The 24,837-nt window shown below is 45.5% G+C and overlaps 1 protein-coding gene across 1 annotated transcript; it reads right to left on the reverse strand.

Annotated features, from left to right (window-relative positions):
- Positions 1 to 11,992: 11,992 nt before the first annotated feature.
- LOC123773750 (DNA-directed RNA polymerase II subunit RPB1-like) lies at positions 11,993 to 18,961 on the reverse strand. The gene is made up of 4 exons (XM_045767678.2): positions 18,833 to 18,961; positions 15,477 to 16,147; positions 12,441 to 12,520; positions 11,993 to 12,324 (listed from the first exon to the last, which is right to left on the reverse strand). Exons 1-4 carry the CDS (start codon positions 18,959 to 18,961, stop codon positions 11,993 to 11,995), a joined length of 1,212 nt encoding a protein of 403 aa, XP_045623634.2.
- Positions 18,962 to 24,837: the final 5,876 nt, after the last annotated feature.

Genomic DNA, 24,837 nt, shown 5'->3' on the forward strand with positions numbered 1-24,837 from the left:
ATCATGTCCCCTACGCCTGAGTCCCGTCTTGGTCCCACATATGGCACTCGGAGCACGACCTTTGGCACCAAGTAGTAGAGGAAACAATGTTTCCTTAAGTTATATACTTCCTGTTCGTTAACAACCACCTCGAGGCCATTATGAGGTTTGTGATTCACCCAGAACTTTATTATGAGGAAGCACTAAGACAATTTTATTGACTTTATTAATACAATACAATAAAAAACTGTGTGGGAAATATTTCACAAATGACCATAAAAATAGCTTGGTGGGTCTTTATAAATGCAAATATTTCTTAAAACATTACACCTAACCCGACCCCGACCAGCCTATGTCAGTCCCGTACCCCAGACCAGTCCCCCTGTGACGTTGGGTGAAGCTAACCCAAGGCGTCAGGCTTCCAACCTTGGATACACAGACATTCTCTCCATTAGATATAAACTGACACAATTATTTAATGTCATCTTGTAAGCTATTGCAATGTCAAAAGATGTTGCATAGATTTTATATTAATTATGCATTATCAAAGCTTCCAACAGATTAATCTTTGCCCCGGGTTTTAAACTATATAAAATCTAAATGCAATATTAAATGAAAAATACTGTACGATATTACATTACATAATAGTGTAAGAGAAATCTATGTTATTCAAACAATGTTGAATTTAATTTAGAATATGAAGTGAACACGGCATTAGTAGTAGTAATAGTAGTAAGCATCTACCAGTCTCAGGAGACTATGGAGTTGTGCTCTGGTTGTTGGTCTGGAGTGACCTCTCCAGGGCGCAAAGCCAGGGTAGGTTGATACGTAGGAGAAGCTGTCACCCATGCAGCAAGTCCCTCCCTCTCTCAACGGCGCCGAACGTCTCCAATGGAAAGACAAACGCTAACACGATTGGTTCCAGCGCCGTCGCAGGAACTGTCAAAACGAGGTTGAAGGCAACAACGAGCTGCCCCTCGGGGCTCCAGCTCCTTCCAGTGAAGGAAAGAACAAGGAAAACTTAGACATATCACTTTCCACGCGGCATTACAGGGCATAATAATGCTATATTGGTCATAGTGCTCAAGAAATAATTAAAGTGACGTACCTTAAACACTGATCACTTTACATGTTTATGTGGCAAATGATATGTCTATGTTTTCCTTGTTATGTTTTCCTTGTTATGTTTTCCTTGTTATGTTTTCCTTGTTATGTGTTCCTTTGAACAAGAACTGTGTCTCCAAGCTTAATTATCTGTTCCTTTGGATGTTGATCATGAGTAATTTACATGTTGGTGCCGGATAGTTCATCGTGAGCGTGTGTCGCCTCAGTGGGCACGGCAGGAAGTGTGATCCTGGTGGGACGTGCAACACCAGGCGACCTGCCCGGTGTTGCTGGTGGTGTTGCACGATAGTTGCTGAGAAAAACATACATGGCTTGCTTCCTGCAGCATCCTTATGCATGAGCACAGCATAATGCTATCACGGGAGGTTGCAAGAATCATTAGATTTCTCCGTTTTGTTTGTGGATGTAGCGACATCACACGACTGTCTTTGAATCCAATATCCTGAGTATAGTTGCTGAAATCTTGCTCACTGAATGGCTGTCCGTTGTCTGGCTTGACAACTTCAGGTGTACCCAAATTCGAAACGCTCTTGTGCAGTGTTGGGATGACGGTTGTGCAGATGTGACGGTCATGATATCAACGCCAGGATAACGTGAGTGATAACCGATGTCTACCATTAGGTACTCTCCAGCTGGTGGCGATCCGCAGAAGTCCATCGATGCTTCCTCTATGGTACAGCAGTGGCCAAGGTTACAGAGGTGATGGAAAAATCAGTCAGAGAATTCAGCAACAATGGCATCTACATTGTTCATAGTGTAGACTGCTACAGCATTAGAAAGCTGTAGAAGCTCTTTATCTGGCAGAAGTTTTTATAGTTAAGCAGATTCCTTTGCATGCTTAACAATAAGGTAAGTTACGGTAATGTCTTCTCACAGACATGATGACATAAGATAAAAACCCACACTTGTGTATTTGTGAAATTTATGTAAGGCATTTACACCAAGTCTTTCCCACTGTTCTGAGTGGTCAAGGTCTGAGTGTGTGGTGAGGACGAGACTATCCAGATGTTGTTGTTTTAGATTTAGCTACTCAGAACGCAATGTCCATGTAACACGGGTTACAGTGAGCCCGTAATGCTATCCTGGATTCATTCCTCTTCCAATCCTATCCATCCTGGGCCCAATCCTCTTGTTCTTATTGACCTACTGACCAGGTCACCACTATTCCCAACTGCTGATGTACCTGTGGTAATGTCTTCTATGGAATTATGGTCAGGTGTCCTGTCTGTAATGATGCTATTCTGGGACCTGTAGTTGTCATTACTAGAGGTGTCCACCTATCCCTCCTAACCCTCTCTAACCCTCTCTAACCCTCTCCATACCCTAAGTGACGCAGCGGCTAGTGGGACTGAATGCTTTCATAGATGAATTTCCTGGAAGCTTCACGACCCTTCACGATTCAGTTGAATCACAAGTCTCATTACTTTTTAACATATCGTGGTTTGGTGGCTTAAGGCATGTGCTTCAGAGTACCCTGTGTGAGGGTTCGAATCCTCTTCAAAGGCTAGAACTGGTTTTATCATTGATACATCACGTTAATGGGATATTTTTTTGCAGTATTTTTATTATTAGTAGTAGTAGTAGCAGTTGTAATATTATTATTAAAATTATTATAATTAGTAATATTAATAAAAAAATTCTTATTGTTATTAAAATTATTGTTATTATTAACATTATTAATATTATTAATATTATTTGTACGTGAGTAGCGACACACAAGACCGACAATCATCACCTCTACAGTGACACTCTGGCTCTCTATCACAGTTGACAGTGACAAAGGCTGTTATGGTAGCTTAACTAGACAAAAATATTTTTCACCGTATTTCCATATTCTTCCATTGCCGACAGTGAAAAAATTCATCGCAGTTCACATAAAAAAAAAAAAATACATTCACATTGAAACATGTTTTTTGCATTAGTTCAAAGGTGCCTTTTAAAATTATTTTAAATATGATGGGGGGATCCTATCAAATAAAAACAATAGTGAAGAAAAGTTAGCAATAAAAGCCTTGTGAACGTAACGTTTCGGACGCTTTACTACCTCACCAAGCACGAAACAATATGACGACTCGTGGATAAGGCTTATCAACGTGCAGTAGGATCCGGCTTAAGCGGATTATATTTAATTATATTTCCTAACCGGCTCAGTTCGTACGGACATGAAATTATGCTCGAGTAATTGGATAGTGTTTACCAAAACAACGAGTGTGTCATTGTACCGAGGTAACAGGTGGGTGTGTCATTGTACCGAGGTAACAGGGTGGGTGTGTCATTGTACCGAGGCAACAGGGTGGGTGTGTCATTGAACCGAGGTAACAGAGGGTGTGTGTCATTATACCGAGGCAACAGGGTGGGTGTGTCATTGTACCGAGGTAACAGAGGGTGTGTGTCATTATACCGAGGCAACAGGGTGGGTGTGTCATTGTACCGAAGCAACAGAGGGTGTGTCATTATACCGAGGCAACAGAGGGTGTGTATCATTATACTGAGGCAACAGAGGGTGTGTGTCATTGTACCGAGGCAACAGAGGGTGTGTGTCATTATACGGAGACAACAGGGGGTGTGTGTCATTGAACCGAGACAACAGGGGAGTGTATCATTGTACCGAGTCAATAGGGGAGTGTGTCATTGTACCGGGACAACTAGGGGAGTGTGTCATTATACCGAGGCAACAGGATGTGTGTCATTGTACCGAGACAACAGGGGAGTGTGTCATTGTACCGAGACAACAGGGGAATATGTCATTATACCGAGGCAACAGGGGTGTGTGTCATTATACCGAGGCAACAGGAGGTGTGTCATTATACCGAGGCAACAGGAGGTGTGTCATTATACTGAGGCAACGCGGTTGTGTGTGTCATTATACCGAGGCAACAGGGGAGTGTGTCATTATACCGAGGCAACATGGGTGTGTGTCATTAACAAGGTATAGTGAGGGATAACAAGGTATAGTGAGGGATAACAAGGTATAGTGAGGGATAACAAGGTATAGTGAGGGATAACAAGGTATAGTGAGGGGTAAACAAGGTATAGTGAGGGGTAAACAAGGTATAGTGAGGGGTAACAAGGTATAGTGAGGGATAACAAGGTATAGTGAAGGGTAACAAGGTATAGTGAGGGATAACAAGGTATAGTGAGGGGTAACAAGGTATAGTGAGGGGTAACAAGGTATAGTGAGGGGTAAACAAGGTATTATGACGGGATTTTACAATGTTCAGGTGCATCATACACCATCCAAGGCGATGTTTTTTTCCCCGGTCCAACAGCTTTCGTCCCATTAGTTCCTGAGGTTTCTTCTTTACTTCTCCTCATGCCACTGTTATTTCAGTGAGACATTACTGTGGAAGTCCACAGTTGGATTGGAATCTAAGCTCTGGTTGTAGGTCAGGTTGAATACTTTCTGGAGGCTTTTGTTTAGTTCCTCGCATAGCTCTTTATCATTCTTTATGTATCTTCCGTCCCGTTTGTTAGGTCTGGTCACCTGGGCGTTCACAGACATCTTCCTCTTGATGTGGCTATGTGTGTGTGTGTGTGTGTGTGTGTGTGTGTGTGTGTGTGTGTGTGTGTGTGTGTGTGTGTGTGTGTGTGTGTGTGTGTGTGTGTGTGTGTGCGTGTGTACTCACGAATTTGTGCTTGCAGCTTCGAGCTGTAGCTCCAGAATTACGATGGATGAGGTATGAAGAGACTGAAGAGACTAAACCTGATTACGCTAGAAAGGAGAGAGTGAGGAGATATGATACAGACGTAAAAAATACTTAGAGGAAATGTTTACAATGCAACAGAACAAGAGGAGCACGGATAGAAGCTTGAAACTCATGTGTCAAAGAGATGTTAGAAAGTTTTCTTTCAGCGTAAGGGTAGTGAGTAGATTGAATGACCTGAAGAAGCAAGTTATAGAGGCAAACTCTATTCATAAGGTTAAAAGCAGCTATGATAGGGAAATATGCCAGTAGTCATTGGATTAGATAACCGGAGGCTAGAAAAGCGGGGTGAAAGAGCTAGAGCTCAATATTCGAGGTACAAAAATAGGTGAGTAAACACGTATACACACACACACACACACACACACACACACACACACACACACACACACACACACACACACACACACACACACACACACATACAGGATTCAATTATGTGTGTTGTGTGAGTACAATTCAACTCCAATATTCAATATATATAAAACCTTAAGGTAACCCAACAGACGTGGAGAAACACTATACTTCTCTGCGGACAATATATCGAGTCCATGCCTCCGACGCCTGAGTCCCGTCTTGGTCCCACATATGGTACTCGGAGCACGACCTTTGGCACCAAGTAGTAGAGGAAACAATCTATCCTTAAGTTATATATACTTCCTATCCGTCAACAACCACCACGAAACCATTATGAGCTCTATGATTCATCCAGAACTCAGCCGCCGATTGGATGAAGAGTCAATCATGCAAGCCCCTCACTCATGTTTTACAACTGGAATATGATTTTCTCGCCGGAATATTAATTATGGTACCTAACAAGGGTGGAAATATTTATTCAGATTTACAGCTTAATGAGAGTAAATGAAACCTGGGTGGACCGGCCCGTAGACTTGCGAAGCTTCACCCTCTGCCTTAATCGAAAGATTCCCATCGTAGCCAAGTTAGCATGTTACAAAGTTGAAGTTCTAGCTTAATTAATCCCGTCTATGAAGTTAATATCATATTACCTCAAATATTAAGGTCTGATAGAGAAATCAGACGTCGAAGATTTGAAGGCAGGTGGCTGCCGTTACCTGAGGGCAGGTGGCTGCCATTACCTGAGGGCAGGTGGCTGCCGTTACCTGAGGCAGGTGGCTGCCGTTACCTGAGGCAGGCGGCTGCCGTTACCTGAGGCAGGTGGCTGTCGTTACCTGAGGGCAGGTCGCTGCCGTTACCTGAGGCAGGTGGCTGCCGTTACCTGAGGCAGGTGGCTGCCGTTACCTGAGGCAGGTGGCTGCCGTTACCTGAGGCAGGTGGCTGCCGTTACCTGAGGCAGGTGGCTGCCGTTACCTGAGGGCAGGTGGCTGCCGTTACCTGAGGCAGGTGGCTGCCGTTACCTGAGGGCAGGTGGCTGCCGTTACCTGAGGCAGGTGGCTGCCGTTACCTGAGGCAGGTGGCTGCCGTTACCTGAGGGAGGTGGCTGCCGTTACCTGAGGCAGGTGGCTGCCGTTACCTGAGGCAGGCGGCTGCCGTTACCTGAGGCAGGTGGCTGTCGTTACCTGAGGCAGGTGGCTGTCGTTACCTGAGGCAGGTGGCTGCCGTTACCTGAGGCAGGTGGCTGGCGTTACCTGAGGGCAGGTAGCTGCCGTTACCTGAGGGCAGGTAGCTGCCGTTACCTGAGGCAGGTGGCTGCCGTTACCTGAGTCAGGTGGCTGGCGTTACCTGAGGGCAGGTAGCTGCCGTTACCTGAGGGCAGGTAGCTGCCGTTACCTGAGGGCAGGTAGCTGCCGTTACCTATGGAAGGTGTCTACAAGTCTCTCTCTCTCTCTCACACTCTCTCTCTCTCTCACTCTCTCTCTCTCTCTCTCTCTCTCCGAGTATATCTGTCCTTCAGTATGTTAAACAGCCGACCAGTTAAACTTTTAATGTGTTGTGGTGTTGCCTTCATCATTGACCTGTCAGTCTGTCAGCGAGCAAACATGACATTTTCCCCCACTAATAAAACCCGTCGCCAAGGCCTTTATTAACTTCAATAACCAGCTAACGTTATTTGCCACTAAAGTTCCCCCTTGTTAAACTCCCCATAAACACTCCCCTCATACATCACATTATTTATTTGTGTTGCCCTTGTGCAGGCGGGAGTGTTGCTATGTGTAGCACACCATTGCTCTACCCTCACTATTCCTTATCTCAATAATAATTATATTATTATTGAGAAAATCCTCAGGAGCCGTGATTAGGGTTCGAACCTATGCTCTGGGTATTTCCACGTGCTCGCTCTACACCACTACGCCACGAGAAAGAGTGGCGTCAGAGATAGATTTACTGGAGGACAGAGCCAGAGTGCATGTGGGGGGGAGGGGGTTGAAATCCTGGTTCGGCTTCAGTGGAAGCCTCAGGGTTCTCGAGAGTGCAGCAGTTGACAAGGTTGCAATTCTTTTGACCATGTCGTGGCGTAGTGGTTTAGAGCGTGCATCTGCGAACACCCGGTGCGCACGTTCGAATCCTCATCGCGGCTCCTGTGGATTTTCTCATTGATTTATCACGATAATGTGATTTCTCTGTGTAATAATATTGTTAATAATGATGTTAATAATAATAATAATAATAATAATTGTAATAATAATAATAATAATAATAATAATAATAATAATAATAATAATAATAATAATAATAATAATCCAGGCGAGGTACCACACCGTGGAGGCAGCCATCAGAGGCGCCAAGCCAAGCGATAGAGAGAAGACAGTGACGGTGTCGTCGACTGAATGCCAGCCGGAAGGTGGCACTCGTCGCACCTCTGTCGGTGACGGCGTGGAGCTGAGAGCCTCGATGGTCGTCCCTGTGAACGACTGGGACCACATCATGAGACCATGAGGTCACTGAGCGTCATGGAAAGCTGTGTGACGCTAGCCACAGGCGTTTGTCTCACACTCTTGGACAGACAGACATTCTCGTCTGACAATGGAAGGAATACCTGGTGGTGCACGGGTCTTTGTCTCTCCATCCCTTCCCCCTCTTCTCCTTCCCTCCTTCCCTCCCTTTCTCTCCCTTTTCCGTTTTCTCCCGTATTCCTCTTTCTCCTCATATTAGTCAAAAGAGACTCAAGTAACAGTGAATCAATGTTATTGTAATATCTCTCTCTCTCTCTCTCTCTCTCTCTCTCTCTCTCTCTCTCTCTCTCTCTCTCTCTCTCTCTCTCTCTCTCTCTCTCTCTCTCTTTCTCTCTCTCTCTCTCTCTCCCTTCTACTCTCTCTCTCTCTCTCTCTCTCTCTCTCTCTCTCTCTCTCTCTCTCTCTCTCTCTCTCTCTCTCTCTCTCCCTCCTACTCTCTCTCTCTCTCTCTCCCTCCTACTCTATCTCTCTCTCTCTCTCTCTCTCTCTCTCTCTCTCTCTCTCTCTCTCTCTCCCTCCTACTCTCTCTCTCTCTCTCTCCCTCCTACTCTCTCTCTCTCTCTCTCCCTCCTACTCTCTCTCTCTCTCTCTCTCTCTCTCTCTCTCTCTCTCTCTCTCTCTCTCTCTCTCTCTCTCTCTCTCTCCCTCCTACTCTCTCTCTCTCTCTCTCCCTCCTACTCTCCCTCCTACTCTCTCTCTCTCTCTCCCTCCTACTCTCTCTCTCTCTCTCTCTCTCTCTCTCTCTCTCTCTCTCTCTCTCTCTCTCTCTCTCTCTCTCCCTCTCACACAGTATATCACCTATCCTTTCGCCGCAAATACGAGTTTATTTAACCAGGAAATTTACGGTAGCCAATTTAAAAGTTAATTTTCATAAAGTTTAAATTCAATTGGCAGTATCTTACTTCTGTACACAACACTTTCTGTGACGTGCGAGCCAAAAGGTGTGAACTGAACGATCCTTCCGAAGCCACACATATAATGAGACAATGTCTTTGATGCTGGTAGAGTGGAAGTTTTAATATAGCGTGTGAGTGTTGATATTGAAATATTGTGATTAAAAATATATTTATTTTACAATGGTTCTTTTAGAGGAGCCTATTCACTGGATATGCTGTTGGCAGGTGTGTGGTGATGGTTTGGTGGGTACTGGTAGGTGTGTGTGGTGGTTTGGTGGGTACTGGCAGGTGTGGGTGGTGGTTTGGTGGTTACTGGTAGGTGTGGGTGATGGTTTGGTGGGTACTGGTAGGTGTGGGTGATGGTTTGGTGGGTACTGGTAGGTGTGGGTGGTGGTTTGGTGGGTACTGGTAGGTGTGGGTGATGGTTTGGTGGGTACTGGGAGGTGTGGTGGTGGTTTGGTGGGTACTGGTAGGTGTGGGTGATGGTTTGGTGGGTACTGGTAGGTGTGGGTGATGGTTTGGTGGGTACTGGGAGGTGTGGTGGTGGTTTGGTGGGTACTGGTAGGTGTGGGTGATGGTTTGGTGGGTACTGGTAGGTGTGGGTGATGGTTTGGTGGGTACTGGTAGGTGTGGGTGATGGTTTGGTGGGTACTAGCAGGTGTGCGTGATGGTTTGGTGGGTACTGGTAGGTGTGGGTGATGGTTTGGTGGGTACTGGGAGGTGTGGTGGTGGTTTGGTGGGTACTGGGAGGTGTGGGTGGTGGTTTGGTGGGTACTGGCAGGTGTGGGTGATGGTTTGGTGGGTACTAGCAGGTGTGGGTGATGGTTTGGTGGGTACTGGCAGGTGTGGGTGATGGTTTGGTGGGTACTGGCAGGTGTGGGTGATGGTTTGGTGGGTACTAGCAGGTGTGGGTGATGGTTTGGTGGGTACTGGCAGGTGTGGGTGGTGGTTTGGTGAGTACTGGCAGGTGTGGGTGGTGGTTTGGTGAGTACTGGCAGGTGTGGGTGATGGTTTGGTGGGTACTGGCAGGTGTGGGTGATGGTTTGGTGGGTACTGGCAGGTGTATTGATGGTTTGGTGGGTATTGGCAGGTGTATTGATGGTTTGGTGGGTACTGGCAGGTGTGGGTGATGGTTTGGTGGGTACTGGCAGGTGTATTGATGGTTTGGTGGGTACTGGCAGGTGTATTGATGGTTTGGTGAGTACTGGCAGGTGTATTGATGGTTTGGTGGGTACTGGCAGGTGTGGGTGATGGTTTGGTGGGTACTAGCAGGTGTGGGTGATGGTTTGGTGGGTACTGGCAGGTGTGGGTGGTGGTTTGGTGAGTACTGGCAGGTGTGGGTGATGGCTTGGTGGGTACTGGCAGGTGTGGGTGATGGTTTGGTGGGTACTGGCAGGTGTATTGATGGTTTGGTGGGTATTGGCAGGTGTATTGATGGTTTGGTGGGTACTGGCAGGTGTATTGATGGTTTGGTGGGTACTGGCAGGTGTATTGATGGTTTGGTGGGTACTGGCAGGTGTATTGATGGTTTGGTGGGTACTGGCAGGTGTATTGATGGTTTGGTGGGTACTGGCAGGTGTGGGTGATGGTTTGGTGGGTACTGGCAGGTGTGGGTGATGGTTTGGTGGGTACTGGCAGGTGTGGGTGATGGTTTGGTGGGTACTGGCAGGTGTGGGTGATGGTTTGGTGGGTACTGGCAGGTGTGGGTGATGGTTTGGTGGGTACTATAGCGCGTCCGGGATCATCCAGCACATAGATTCGATCCCACATCAAGACCCTTGAGAATTTGTTCATTATTGTTATTGTTATACTCATTATTTATCCTTTTCAGAACATTGTTCAACAGTACCTTCACTCAGATTGAAGGTTTCATCCGAAAATGTTGTTTAATATAACACTGAGATTATCAGAGTTTTACACAATGTTTCATTGGCCATATCCGCCTTACCCTATGTTTAGTCTCTTAGTTATTTTTAATTATTCTTTTTCAGTTGTGTATTGAGAACTCGTAGTGGATTTGTAATAGAGTTTTATGGGAGGGATCGTTTGATGTTACCTTGCCTACGCTCAGACCCAGACCTCACCATACAGCACCTTGCCTACGCTCAGACCCAGACCTCACCATACAGCACCTTGCCTACGCTCAGACCCAGACCTCACCATACAGCACCTTGCCTACGCTCAGACCCAGACCTCACCATACACCACCTTGCCTACGCTCAGACCCAGACCTCACCATTACAGCACCGTATAACTACATTTCCGCCGTGTTCAACCACCACCCTCCCCAGTGTTTGTCATCCATCCCCATTATTTCCCCCTATTATTGCCATTATGTTTTATTCGCCTTAAACCCCCCATCAACTTCACCTCTTCACCCAGAGGCTTAGGGACGGCGCAGGACTATCCCTGACAAAAAAATCTCCTCTTCCATATATGTATTTAACATATATTTGCACCTTGTGAATTGATTCCTCACCTGAAGACGTTCCAGAGTGGAACGAGACGTTGAAGAAAATAAACCCTACAAGAATCACTAGTTTCTTTGCCTTGAATTTCTATAACTTGATTGTTCTTCTTAATCCCGAGAGTAAGAAAATGGAAACATAGATAGCTAATAATATAAGACCAACAACGCCAGCAATGTGGTCATATTTAATCAAATTTGCCTAAATGAACGCCTGCTGCCCAGGTACATAAATATTACTCACACACACACATATATATGACAGTGTCAGACCACGAAGAATTGAAACAGGAATTTCTTCAAGTACTTTCGCATTTAATAATACATCTTCAGAAAGTTCCCTTCTGACCATTCTGAAGTTGTATTATTAAATAAGAAAGTACTTACGGAAATTCCTATTTCAATTCTTCCTTCGTGGTCTGACAATGTCACATTTTTCATCGCATGTTAATTGTCGTGATTTACGCACACACACATATATATATATTAGTGTATTCTGGTAGCAGTCTTTCTTTTTAAACATATTTCGTTGAAAACGACAGAAAGTTTTAGATTTATAATTCTGGTACGAATCTTCACGGTATTCCTTATGTTTTTCTTCACTGAAGCAGGAAGTTCAAAAGTTAACTCTCCAAAGTTCATTTTTACTTATTTATTTGGGTCTGACGCCTAGTGATGCATTTCGTAAGGTCTCACCTCACATTCTCAAAGACAAATTCTACTGTGTGTAGCACCTAGTTATATCCTCTTATGTTGAGGTGGTTAGGTAACATATGGATGAATGACATAACACGGATATTAATAACGTATTATTTCTATCAACATAGTGTGTGGCATGTTGGCAGCTTATGTTCGTCTGGCTGCTTCCGTTCCTGTTGCAGGGTTATACGGTCCAGCTTCTGCGTTGGCCCGGGGTCTGGAAGTGGGTAGAGTGTAATTATGTATTATCTAGTTATTAATTGCTGGTCTGGATTTCTTGATATGCAGCGCTTCACTGATGTCAAATCTTCTACTGTCAGTGTATCTATCAATTATTTCAGTGTTGCTCGTCATAATATCCCTGATGATCGTCTTGTTGTGTGTGGCGATTATGTGTTCTTTGATGGAGTCCTGTTGCTTGTGTATTGTTAATCGCCTAGAGAGGTACGTTGTTGTCTTGCCTATATACTGAGTTCGTTGGGGCTGACAATTTCCAAGTGGGCACGTGAAGGTGTAGACAACGTTGGTTTCTTTCAAGGCAGGTTTCCTGGTGTCGGGAGAATTCTTCATTGGCAGGTTGGCTGTTTTCCAACTCTTATAATATATTGTTAGTTTTATCTTTTGGTTAGTTGACTTTACTTACTTTTGGTTACTTTTGGTTAATAACTGTCAACTGTTAGTTGACAGTTACACCAACTGTCAGTTGGGGTAACGTTCCTCTCAATGATCTCTATTAGGGCTCTTTCCTCCGCTTTGTGGGCCGTGGAGAAGAAGTTTCTGTAGAACAATTATATTGGAAGTACAGGTATTGCGGTACTGGTTGTTCCGTCGCTTGTGGCATACCTCGCCACCTTCCTTTTTAAGACGTCTTCGACATAACTATTGAAGAAACTATTGTTGACCAAAATCTGCCTTACTCTACATAACTCCTCATCCCCCTGCTTCCACCCAGAGCTGTGAGTGAGAGCTCGGTCGACGTAGGCGACCGAGCTCCCCTGTTGGCATCACTGTTGATTGAAAGTATAGTGATGTGTATAATTATTCATTTTATATTATATATGAGTTCGAGTCCCGCGAGGTATAGTGACTAGTTGTGTGTGTCTGTACAATGCTTCCCAACACATTTGTCTTCCATTAAATATTTCAATACGGATATATATTATATATATATATATATATATATATATATATATATATATATATATATATATATATATATATATATATATATATATATATATATATATATATATAAATATATATATATATATATATATATATATATATATATATATATATATATATATATATATATATATATATATATTGCATCATAAAGGCTCGAATTTTCGTTTATTGTCGGATATTACATGATGGACCGGACATTTTGAGGAGTATGGCTGTTGTTCAAACCGTATAAATCGCATTAGCCGGATAACCGGCTGCTTGCTTTTGTCCACTGCTAACCGAAAATATATATGCTATTTCAACCGGTCATTTCACCAAATTCGCCGCTTTTTTTTTACCGAATTGACGAATCCGTTAAAAATGCAACGTGCTACTAAAAATAAATTTCATACAATTTAACATACAACAGAAGTATGTTTCCCGAGCCTCGATGGGTTGGGTGGGATGCTGCGGTTCGTACCTCGAGTTAGGCGAAACAGTTGCATTTTTGTACGGTTCTGGTTAGGTAACACAGTTGTCCTTTATACGTTTATGATAAGATAAAACTGTTGATTTTTTTTACCTTTCTCTTTACTTAATACAATTGCATTTTTTATGTTTATGGTTAGATAATTATTTTTTTTTACTGAGTGACAAATCGCTGGATATAAATCCCTTCCTAATGACCTCAACCTCGAACCCGGACCCGATAAGTTACCATAAGAACACACTGCCAACACCACCATTACCAACACCCGCCTTTAACTTGGTGTTATTTAATCCAGTGAGGTACCAACACCAGCGGGGTGGGAATTCGGATACCGTGCTCCTAATCGGATATCGGCCAAATTCCATCGTTCTTCCTAACTGTAGATTCGAAGCCCGGACAGCTGGATTGACAGGAGAAGGCGATCACCACTCAGCCACCACCGACGCCCCGGCCACAATTGTGTGAACCCAGACAGCCGTTAAACCAATAACCGGAGAGAAATATTTATTTGGTCTCGCCACACTCTCATAACCGAACCGGCTGCGCAATATAACCGGGAAGAACGAGAGTGTTCGTTATATGGAAATGAACGAAGATATTCGGAATACGGATATAAGGAAAAGATATCCGGACTACGGAGTCGCGCGAAGATATCCGGAATACGGACAAACGGTGCTGTACGAAGGGAGAGAGAGAGAGAGAGAGAGAGAGAGAGAGAGAGAGAGAGAGAGAGAGAGAGAGAGAGAGAGAGAGAGAGAGAGAGAGAGAGAGAGAGAGAGGGGGGGGGGCACATATACTGGACATATCCGCAATATTGTGCAGGTAAAATTTAATTAATTGAGAGCCTCTAAGGTGTGGTATATTTAGTTCAATGGGAGAGGACTGATTGTAAGTGGGAGAGGACTGATTGTAAGTGGGAGAGAACTGATTATTAGTGAGAGAGGGCTGATTGTAAGTGAGAGAGGACTGATTGTAAGTGGGAGAGAACTGATTATTAGTGAGAGAGGGCTGATTGTAAGTGAGAGAGGACTGATTGTAAGTGGGAGAGAACTGATTATTAGTGAGAGAGGGCTGATTGTAAGTGAGAGAGGACTGATTGTAAGTGGGAGAGAACTGATTATTAGTGAGAGAGGGCTGATTGTAAGTGAGAGAGGACTGATTGTAAGTGGGAGAGAACTGATTATTAGTGAGAGAGGGCTGATTGTAAGTGAGAGAGGACTGATTGTAAGTGAGAGAGAACTGATTATTAGTGAGAGAGGGCTGATTGTAAGTGAGAGAGGACTGATTGTAAGTGGGAGAGAACTGATTATTAGTGAGAGAGGGCTGATTGTAAGTGAGAGAGGACTGATTGTAAGTGGGAGAGAACTGATTATTAGTGAGAGAGGGCTGATTGTAAGTGAGAGAGGACTGATTGTAAGTGGGAGAGAACTGATTATTAGTGAGAGAGGGCTGATTGTAAGTGAGAGAGGACTGATTGTAAGTGGGAGAGAACTGATTATTAGTGAGAGAGGGCTGATTGTAAGTGAGAGAGGACTGATTGTAAGTGGGAGAGAACTGATTATTAGTGAGAGAGGGCTGATTGTAAGTGAGAGAGGACTGATTGTAAGTGGGAGAGAACTGATTATTAGTGAGAGAGGGCTGATTGTAAGTGAGAGAGGACTGATTGTAAGTGGGAGAGAACTGATTATTAGTGAGAGAGGGCTGATTGTAAGTGAGAGAGGACTGATTGTAAGTGGGAGAGAACTGATTATTAGTGAGAGAGGGCTGATTGTGAAAGAGGACTGATTGTAAGTGGGAGAGAACTGATTATTAGTGAGAGAGGGCTGATTGTAAGTGAGAGAGGACTGATTGTAAGTGGGAGAGAACTGATTATTAGTGAGAGAGGGCTGATTGTAAGTGAGAGAGGACTGATTATAAGTGGGAGAGAACTGATTATTAGTGAGAGAGGGCTGATTGTAAGTGAGAGAGGACTGATTATAAGTGGGAGAGAACTGATTATTAGTGAGACAGGGCTGATTGTAAGTGAGAGAGGACTGATTATTAGTGAGAGAGGGCTGATTGTAAGTGAGAGAGGACTGATTGTAAGTGGGAGAGGACTGATTATTAGTGAGAGAGGGCTGATTGTAAGTGAGAGAGGACTGATTGTAAGTGGGAGAGGACTGATTATTAGTGAGAGAGGGCTGATTGTAAGTGGGAGAGGACTGATTGCAAGTGGGAGAGGACTGATTGCAAGTGGGAGAGGACTGATTGCAAGTGGGAGAGAACTGATTATTAGTGAGAGAGGGCTGATTGTAAGTGGGAGAGGACTGATTGCAAGTGGGAGAGGACTGATTGCAAGTGGGAGAGGACTGATTGCAAGTGGGAGAGGACTGATTATTAGTGGGAGAGGACTGATTGCAAGTGGGAGAGGACTGATTGTAAGTGAGAGAGGACTGATTGCAAGTGGGAGAGGACTGATTGCAAGTGGAAGAGGACTGATTGCAAGTGGGAGAGGACTGATTATTAGTGGGAGAGGACTGATTGCAAGTGGGAGAGGACTGATTATTAGTGGGAGAGGACTGATTGCAAGTGGGAGAGGACTGATTATTAGTGGGAGAGGACTGATTGCAAATGGGAGAGGACTGAATATTAGTGGGAGAGGACTGATTGCAAGTGGGAGAGGACTGATTGCAAGTGGGAGAGGACTGATTATTAGTAGGAGAGGACTGATTGCAAGTGGGAGAGGACTGATTGCAAGTGGGAGAGGACTGATTGCAAGTGGTAATGGGTTTATTCTCAGTGTGAGATGCATCAGTCTCAGAGAGAGAGAGAAGGCTAACTCTTAGGGTTAACAGAAAGTTGATTTTATAGGACTGAGCGGAACTTGACCTTTAGAAGATGAGCGGAATAATTACTACAGTAACCACTGTGGTCCTCAGCAACATTATTTCATTTGTCAACCAATTATCTTCAGTTACAACGAATAACAACGAAATATAATACAAATTCCTGAGTATGAGTACAGCGGGAGTTTCGCTCTGAACCTTCTTGAGGTTATCTTGAGGTTATCTTGAGATGATTTCGAGGCTTTAGTGTCCCCGCGGCCCGGTCCTCGACCAGGCCTCCACCCCCAGGAAGCAGCCCGTGACAGCTGACTAACACCCAGGTACCTATTTTACTGCTAGGTAACAGGGGGCATAGGGTGAAAGAAACTCTGCCCATTACACCTTAATTAAGTGCTCAACATGTCTCGCCTCGCCGCATTCGAAGATAAAATACGATCGTATATCGTTCCGTAGGGAGTGTTTCGCGCCCTCTGCGTCGATCGTACAGCCGCTGACGCATCAGACCCGCTCTAATATACGTTACCTAGCGTCGGGGATGACGCATATGTTTGCTTCATCACTGACTACATATATTTACATGTACTAAATTACACATTTTTTCTACACAACCACTTGAACGTCGCTTTCGATAAATGGACGATAAAGCCAGATAACAACATTGTACACAGAAGACTCTCGTAAAGTAAGTGTTCAATACACAGGAAATATGGTAATATTTTGAAGACAAATACTACATTTTATCCCTCATTTTTAGTGTTATGCTTTCTTTAGTATTTGAAATTCAGTTCGTCTCGGGGTTTTTGAGCCTCAATCAGTGTATCTAGGAGTGTCCAGTCCTGCCTGGGAGTGTCCAGTTCTGTCTGGGAGTGTCCAGTCCTGTGTGGGAGTGTCCAGTTCTGTCTGGGAGTGTCCAGTCCTGTGTGGGAGTGTCCAGTTCTGTCTGGGAGAGTCCAGTCCTGTTTAGGAGTGCTCAAGCCTGTATCACTACATTAGGAATGTTCAAACTAGGGGAAGCAAGTTAGTTGAGCAAGATAATAAAAATGTGCTACAAATCCTTAAGTAAAGTAACTCAATGTGCTACGAGCGGTTATATCTACCGCTTGCTGGAGCCCGTCTACGAGCGGTTATATCTACCGCTTGCTGGAGCCCGTCTACGAGCGGTTATATCTACCGCTTGCTGGAGCCCGTCTACGAGCGGTTATATCTACCGCTTGCTGGAGCCCGTCTACGAGCGGTTATCACAACCGCTTGCTGGAGCCCGTCTACGAGCGGTTATATCTACCGCTTGCTGGAGCCCGTCTACGAGCGGTTATATCTACCGCTTGCTGGAGCCCGTCTACGAGCGGTTATCGGGTCCCGCGCTCAGCGAGGCGTGATAAACATATTGATGATCCCTGACGATAAGGTGAGGCGTGAGCACCTTGTGGGACGGCAGGCTACGGTCAGGTGGGAGAGAGGGATGGGAGGGGGAGGGTGGGAGGGAGGGAAGGGTGGGAGGGGGAGGGAAGGAGAGAGGGATGGGAGGGGGAGGGTGGGAGGGGGAGGGAAGGGTGGGAGGGGGAGGGAAGGAGAGAGGGAAGGGGAGGGAAGGAGAGAGGGATGGATGGAACGGGGAGAGAGGGAGACATGGATGGAAGGGAGGGAGGGAGAGATGAATGGAAGGAAGAAGAGAGAAAGGTAAGGAAGTTAGGGAGGAAGGGAGCAAGGGAGGAAGACAAAGAAAATGGGAGGGAAGGAGGGAGGGAGGGAGGGAGGGAGGGAGAGAAGGGAGGGAGGGAAGGAGGAAGCGAGTGAGGGAGGGAGGGACAGGGCAGAAGATGGTGAGATACAATCTGAAGAGTGAGGTAATGTAGCGGAAGTTGAGAATATTAAGATAGGAGGGATGGGTGGGAGGAGGAGGAGGAGTGGAGGAGGAGGAGAAGGAGGAGGAGGAGGAGGAGGAGGAGGAGGAGGAGAAGGAGGAGGTGGCGGGGTTGGGTAAAGTTAGAGGTGAGAGTGTAGTGGTGAAGGCTGCACATAACACCTGTCTCATCTTGTGAGACGGGTGTCCCAGGGCCACTATCTCCCAGTCCCAGTATCTTGTGAGACGGGAGTCCCAGAGCCATTATCTCCCAGCCCCAGCATCTTGTGAGACGGGTGTCCCAGAGCCACTATCTCCCAGCCCCAGCACCTTGTGAGACGGGAGTCCCAGAGCCACTATCTCCCAGCCCCAGCATCGACTATAATGGTCAACAGATGGTTATCCACCCCACAAAATATCTATCCCAGATAACATGCTCTGGAGAAGTCTCCTAAGACTAGTGTCTTAGGAGAGGTAATAGTTTACCAAGATGGAAGTTGGCTATCACCAATTTGACTATATGTTGTATAACAAATCTCTAAGCCTTTCTATGTAAGAATGACGAGAATGTATATATATACAGGATAGTATTGGCCAAACATTTCTATCACCTAACTTGGTTGAGTGCCCAATAACTCAATAAGTGAAATGTGTATAATATACATCATTGTTGAAGGAGTTGTGTATGAATAAAAGGCATAAATAAAAGGATGTTCCTCCCCCCTCCCCCCCTGTGAATAACATTACGTAATTCCACCAACACTTACATTAGTATAAGACGTGAGGAACGACCCGAGAACACTGTGATGTGAGCTGATGTTGTGGTGATTAACGAGGACTCTGATGGCCAGATTAACGCTGATGTGCATCATGGGAACATCATGCTGACTCAGCATGATGTTATCTGTACCTTGGGATTAATGACAACGGTCGCCTGTAGTGGATAAGATTATAATAAAGATGTTTTAGTAATAGCTGTTATATGATGAGCGACAATGCACACACACACACACACACACACACACACACACACACATACACACACACACATACACACACACACACACACACACACACACACACACACACACACACACACACATTTACTTGAATGGTCCCTAAGCCATACATCAGTAAACAGTCTATGACTCGACCAGGATTGATTCCTTCCATAGTTCGCAATAAGAAAATATGGCTGATGTCAGCCTTGGACCAGTGTCAGTCGAGACGCCTGATGTCAGCCTTGGGCCAGTGTCAGACGAGACGCCTGATGTCAGCCATGGTGTAGTGTGAGACAGTGACGGGGTTGGTGATGGTGTGAGTGTACAAGCCTGGTGGCGGCCTCGGACCATTGTCATTAAAGCCCCGCACAAGCCTGGCTTTACCGATATTGGAGAAGCTACGAATCAGCGCCACTCTATAGTGGAGTGGTCGCACGTGTTCTCCCGGCTCCACTGGCCTTGGTGGTGTGTCGTGAGGCGCCACACATGTCCACACATGTCCACACATGTCCACACATGTCCACACGTGTCCACACATGTCCACACGTGTCCACACATGTCCACACATGTCCACACATGTCCACACGTGTCCACACATGTCCACACGTGTCCACACATGTCCACACGTGTCCACACATGTCCACACATGTCCACACATGTCCACACGTGTCCACACATGTCCACACGTGTCCACACATGTCCACACATGTCCACACATGTCCACACGTGTCCACACATGTCCACACATGTCCACACGTGTCCACACATGTCCACACGTGTCCACTCATGTCCACACATGTCCACACATGTCCACACATGTCCACACATGTTCACACATGTCCACACGTGTCCACACATGTCCACACGTGTCCACACATGTCCACACATGTCCACACGTGTCCACACATGTCCACACGTGTCCACACATGTCCACACATGTCCACACGTGTCCACACATGTCCACATATGTCCACACGTGTCCACACATGTCCACACGTGTCCACACATGTTTTATGCAACACGTCAAACACCGAAGCTTAATTTTCTATCGTAGATTAGGTATTAATTATTATTATTATTATTATTATTATTATTATTATTATTATTATTATTGAGAAAATCCACAGAAGCCGTGATGAGGGTTCGAACCTCAGCGTCGGGTATTCCCAGAAGCACGCTGTAAACCACTACACCACGACATGGTCAACAGAATTGCAAAATAATTGGGGTACTACTGCACCCTCGAGGATTCCCGAAACTTTTTTTTGACATCTGGGAGCCCTCGACGCACAGGTTCGATCCCTCATCACGGCTCCTCTGGATTTTCTCATTGATGTAGGACGAGAATGTGATTTCTCTGTGTATTATTATTAGTAGTAATAGTAGTAGTAGTAATAGTAGTAGTAGTAATAGTAGTAGTAGTAATAGTAGTAGTAGTAATAGTAGTAGTAGTAATAGTAGTAGTAGCAATAGTAGTAGTAGTAATAGTAGTAGTAGCAGCATTTAGTTACATATTTATTATTTTTGTTTAGTAGTTCATTTGAGGTTTATTTTTATATCGAAATTAAATGGGTTGCAGGAGTCCTGTGAATGTTGTTGGGTACACAGAGACCAGCCTCATCTTCTGTGTGGGGGAGAGTGTGCATCTACGGTGTTCCATCAGGCAGATCAACATTGCGTCTCACTCAACGTGCAACTCTGACTTGTAGTTTGACTAGCAACTTAACACGAGACTGTGGACAGGGAAACTAAATTAGTGGTGCATCATACATCTGATTTGGGAGTTGTGTAGAATTATTATACAGTTTCCACTCCGTTGATGGTAGTTGATCATTGATTGCTGGAGTAGTGTTGTGTCCTGTATATACTACATGTCCAACACAACCACGTGTTACTTAGTTACTGACTAACATCTTCCCCAAGATCAAATATTTTTAAATGTTTGATTGATGCTCTTCGTGTCCTGTTTCCTGAAAATGTCATCCCCCATAGTCACCAGCCTCTGGTGTTATCTTCACGATGTCTTACATGTTAGTGTTTCACAGGAGCGGCTCCATCACAGGAACATTACACAGGAACATTCCACAGGAGTGCCTCGATCACAGGAACATTCCACAGGAGTGCCTCGATCACAGGAACATTCCACAGGAGTGCCTCGATCACAGGAACATTCCACAGGAGCGGCTACACCACAGGAATATTCCGCAGGAGCGGTCCTATCACACTACTCTAGGGTCTCCCTGGTATGCTGGCTAGAGGCCTGAGTGTTGACAACATCCTGTAAGTCTCCTGTTACTTAAGTAATATCCAGAGACACTTACATGTCTCGTCATATCCAGGTCGCTAATTAATAATTTATTATTTACTTAACTAACTTACACACCAAACCTTTTAACTGTATCATATGCACTAGCAATAGGCTAAGCTAAGACACATGTATCCTGTCTACCACAGTCACACACGTATGTATCCTCTCTCCCGCCGTGAGAGAGGATACATGTTCCATTTTGCTACCGTCTGCAATTGCAGACCTTAAGGGCCACTGGCCGTCTTCCAGACCAGTGACCAGGATTGTTGATCAGTGCAATGGAAGCTGCAAGAGGCAGTGAGTATCTTGAAAGGATATAGTGACTTACACAGTCGTAAGATCTATGTCCCTCAGGATATTGAGCAGAGGCTAAGAACATCCTCTTGTCAGTTAACAAGCCCGGGACAACCATTCCAAGTTTCGCTGTTTTGGGGTTCCTTCAAGTGATAGTTTAAGTCTTAGAACCCATTAAAGCCTAAATGGTTAAGCTGGTTATAAATCTGGCCCTGTAAGTTCTTCCTGTTTACACTAAGGGGCCAGAGGCTGTCGGCTCCTCCGCCAAGAGTTACCTTAAAGCAGAGTGTGCTAGTGCTGCCCTACACGTGCTCTGGCCGTGCCCTGAGCGTGCCGTACACTGCTCGTGGGCGTGCATATCCCTACACCTCTCTGCTCCTCCCCGTACTGGCTGGCAGGTCTCCCCCAGAAACGCGACCCGGATGGAGTTAATGTTATTGTGATATATATCTCTGACATTATATCCGGCTTTCACATACCTGTAAAAACACCTGGAACTCATTCTGAGGACGACGGTAAAAGCATTTCCAGTCGGAGCATGTGTTCATAAAACACCCTCGCACGCACGCACGCACGCACACACACACACACACACACACACACACACACACACACACACACACACACACACAATTATACAAGAATATATACACACGATATACAAGAAAGGGGATAGACAGGAGGCACTGAACTACAGGCCAGTGTCCCTAACCTGCATACCATGCAAGCTGATGGAGAAGATTGTGCGAAAAAAACTAGTGGAGCATCTGGAGCGAAGGAACTTTGTAACACAGCATCAACATGGGTTCAGGGATGGCAGGTCCTGCCTCACAGGGTTACTTGAATTCTACGACCAGGCAACAAAAATAAGGCAAGAAAGAGAAGGGTGGGCAGACTGCATATTTTTGGATTGTCAGAAAGCCTTTGATACAGTGCCACACAAGAGGCTAGTGCGAAAGTTGGAGATGCAGGCTGGAGTGAGAGGGAAGGTACTCCGGTGGATAGAGGAGTACCTAAGCAACAGGAGACAACGAGTCTGTGTGAGGGGTGAGGTCTCAGATTGGCGAGATGTCACAAGTGGAGTCCCGCAGGGGTCAGTCCTTGGACCTATACTGTTTCTGGTATATGTAAATGATCTCCCAGAGGGTATAGATTCGTTCCTCTCAATGTTTGCCGACGATGCAAAAATTATGAGGAGGATTGAAACAGAGGATGATAGTAGGAGGCTACAAGATGACCTGGATAGACTGAGTGAATGGTCCAACAAATGGCTGTTGAAGTTCAACCCGAGTAAATGCAAAGTAATGAAACTAGGCAGTGGAAACAGGAGGCCAGGCACAGGATACAGAATAGGAGATGAAGTACTTAATGAAACAGACAGAGAGAAAGATCTAGGAGTTGATATCACACCAAACCTGTCTCCTGAAGCCCACATAAAGAGAATAACGTCTGCGGCATATGCGAGGCTGGCTAACATCAGAACGGCGTTCAGGAACCTGTGTAAGGAATCATTCAGAATCTTGTACACCACATATGTAAGACCAATCCTGGAGTATGCAGCCCCAGCATGGAGCCCGTACCTTGTCAAGCACAAGACGAAGCTGGAAAAAGTCCAAAGGTATGCTACTAGACTAGTCCCAGAACTAAGAGGCATGTGTTATGAGGAAAGGCTGCGGGAAATGCACCTTACGACACTGGAAGACAGAAGAGTAAGGGGGGACATGATCACAACCTACAAAATCCTCAGGGGAATCGACCGGGTAAACAAGGATGAACTATTCAACACTGGTGGGACGCGAACAAGGGGACACAGGTGGAAGCTGAGTACCCAAATGAGCCACAGAGACGTTAGAAAGAACTTTTTCAGTGTCAGAGTAGTTAGTAAATGGAATGCATTAGGAAGTGATGTGGTGGAGGCTGACTCCATACACAGTTTCAAATGTACATATGATAGAGCCCAATAGGCTCAGGAATCTGTACACCAGTTGATTGACGGTTGAGAGGCGGGACCAAAGAGCCAGAGCTCAACCCCCGCAAGCACAATTAGGTGAGTACAATTAGGTGAGTACACACACACACACACACGCACACACACACACACACACACACACACACTAAAAGCTTAGCAAGCTTGGAACACAAAGAAAGATAATAAAATTAAGGCAGAAGATAAGGAATAAGAGGAGGAAGGGAGGGAGATGAAGAGAGACAAGCAAGAGGAGAGAGAGAGAGAGAGAGAGAGAGAGAGAGAGAGAGAGAGAGAGAGAGAGAGAGAGAGAGAGAGAGAGAGAGAGAGAGAGAGAGAGAGAGAGATAAGTGACCCACTAACCATACAGTAGGAGGCTTCAGGCATGCCGATAACTAAACCTGATCACCATCTCGCTTCCTGCCCAACTTGTTTACTGGTTACAGTAATTAGGTCATTCGAGGCGCCTGAGCTCAGCGCAGCTATGACTAGTCGAGTAGACCAGATAGTTCACCCCCCTTTCAAGGCTGCTGGGCGAGACCTAACTCCTCTCCCTGAGATATCACCAGCCTCTTGAAGGGGGTAGACTCCTGTCTACCTGTCACGGGTACCATCAGCCTGGAACCCGATGTGGAGGTTGATGGTCAAACTGCTGGTGACATCTTTAGCAAGTCGACCCCCCCCCATACCCCCATCTACTGGATAGTTGGGGAAACAACTTCATGGTCCCCAAACAACTGTGTCGACTCTTTGTCGAGTGCCCGGGGAGCCGGTCAGCCGAGCGGACAGCACACTGGACTTGTGATCTTGTGGTCCCGGGATCGATCCCAGGCGCCGGTGAGACACAATGGGCAGAGTTTCTTTCACCCTATGCCCCTGTTACCTAGCAGTTAAAATAGGTACCTGGGTGTTAGTCAGCTGTCATGGGCTGCTTCCTGGGGGTGGAGGCCTGGTCGAGGACAGGGCCGCGGGGACACTAAAGCCCCGAAATCATCTCAAGATAACCTCAAGATAAGATAACTGCCGTGAAGGATGGAGAGGTGAGGATTGCTTGTTTCAACATTATCACATGACACTTTTTAAGGTTAAAAACAATTTTGAAATCTATAGTTTTTACTGCTGTTTTTGTGTCCGGGGTCGTTAATATTTGTGTCCGGGGTCGTTAATATTTGTGTCCGGGGTCGTTAATATTTGTGTCCGGGG

Source organism: Procambarus clarkii, chromosome 10, assembly GCF_040958095.1.
Source record: "Procambarus clarkii isolate CNS0578487 chromosome 10, FALCON_Pclarkii_2.0, whole genome shotgun sequence".
NCBI lineage: Eukaryota > Metazoa > Arthropoda > Malacostraca > Decapoda > Cambaridae > Procambarus > Procambarus clarkii.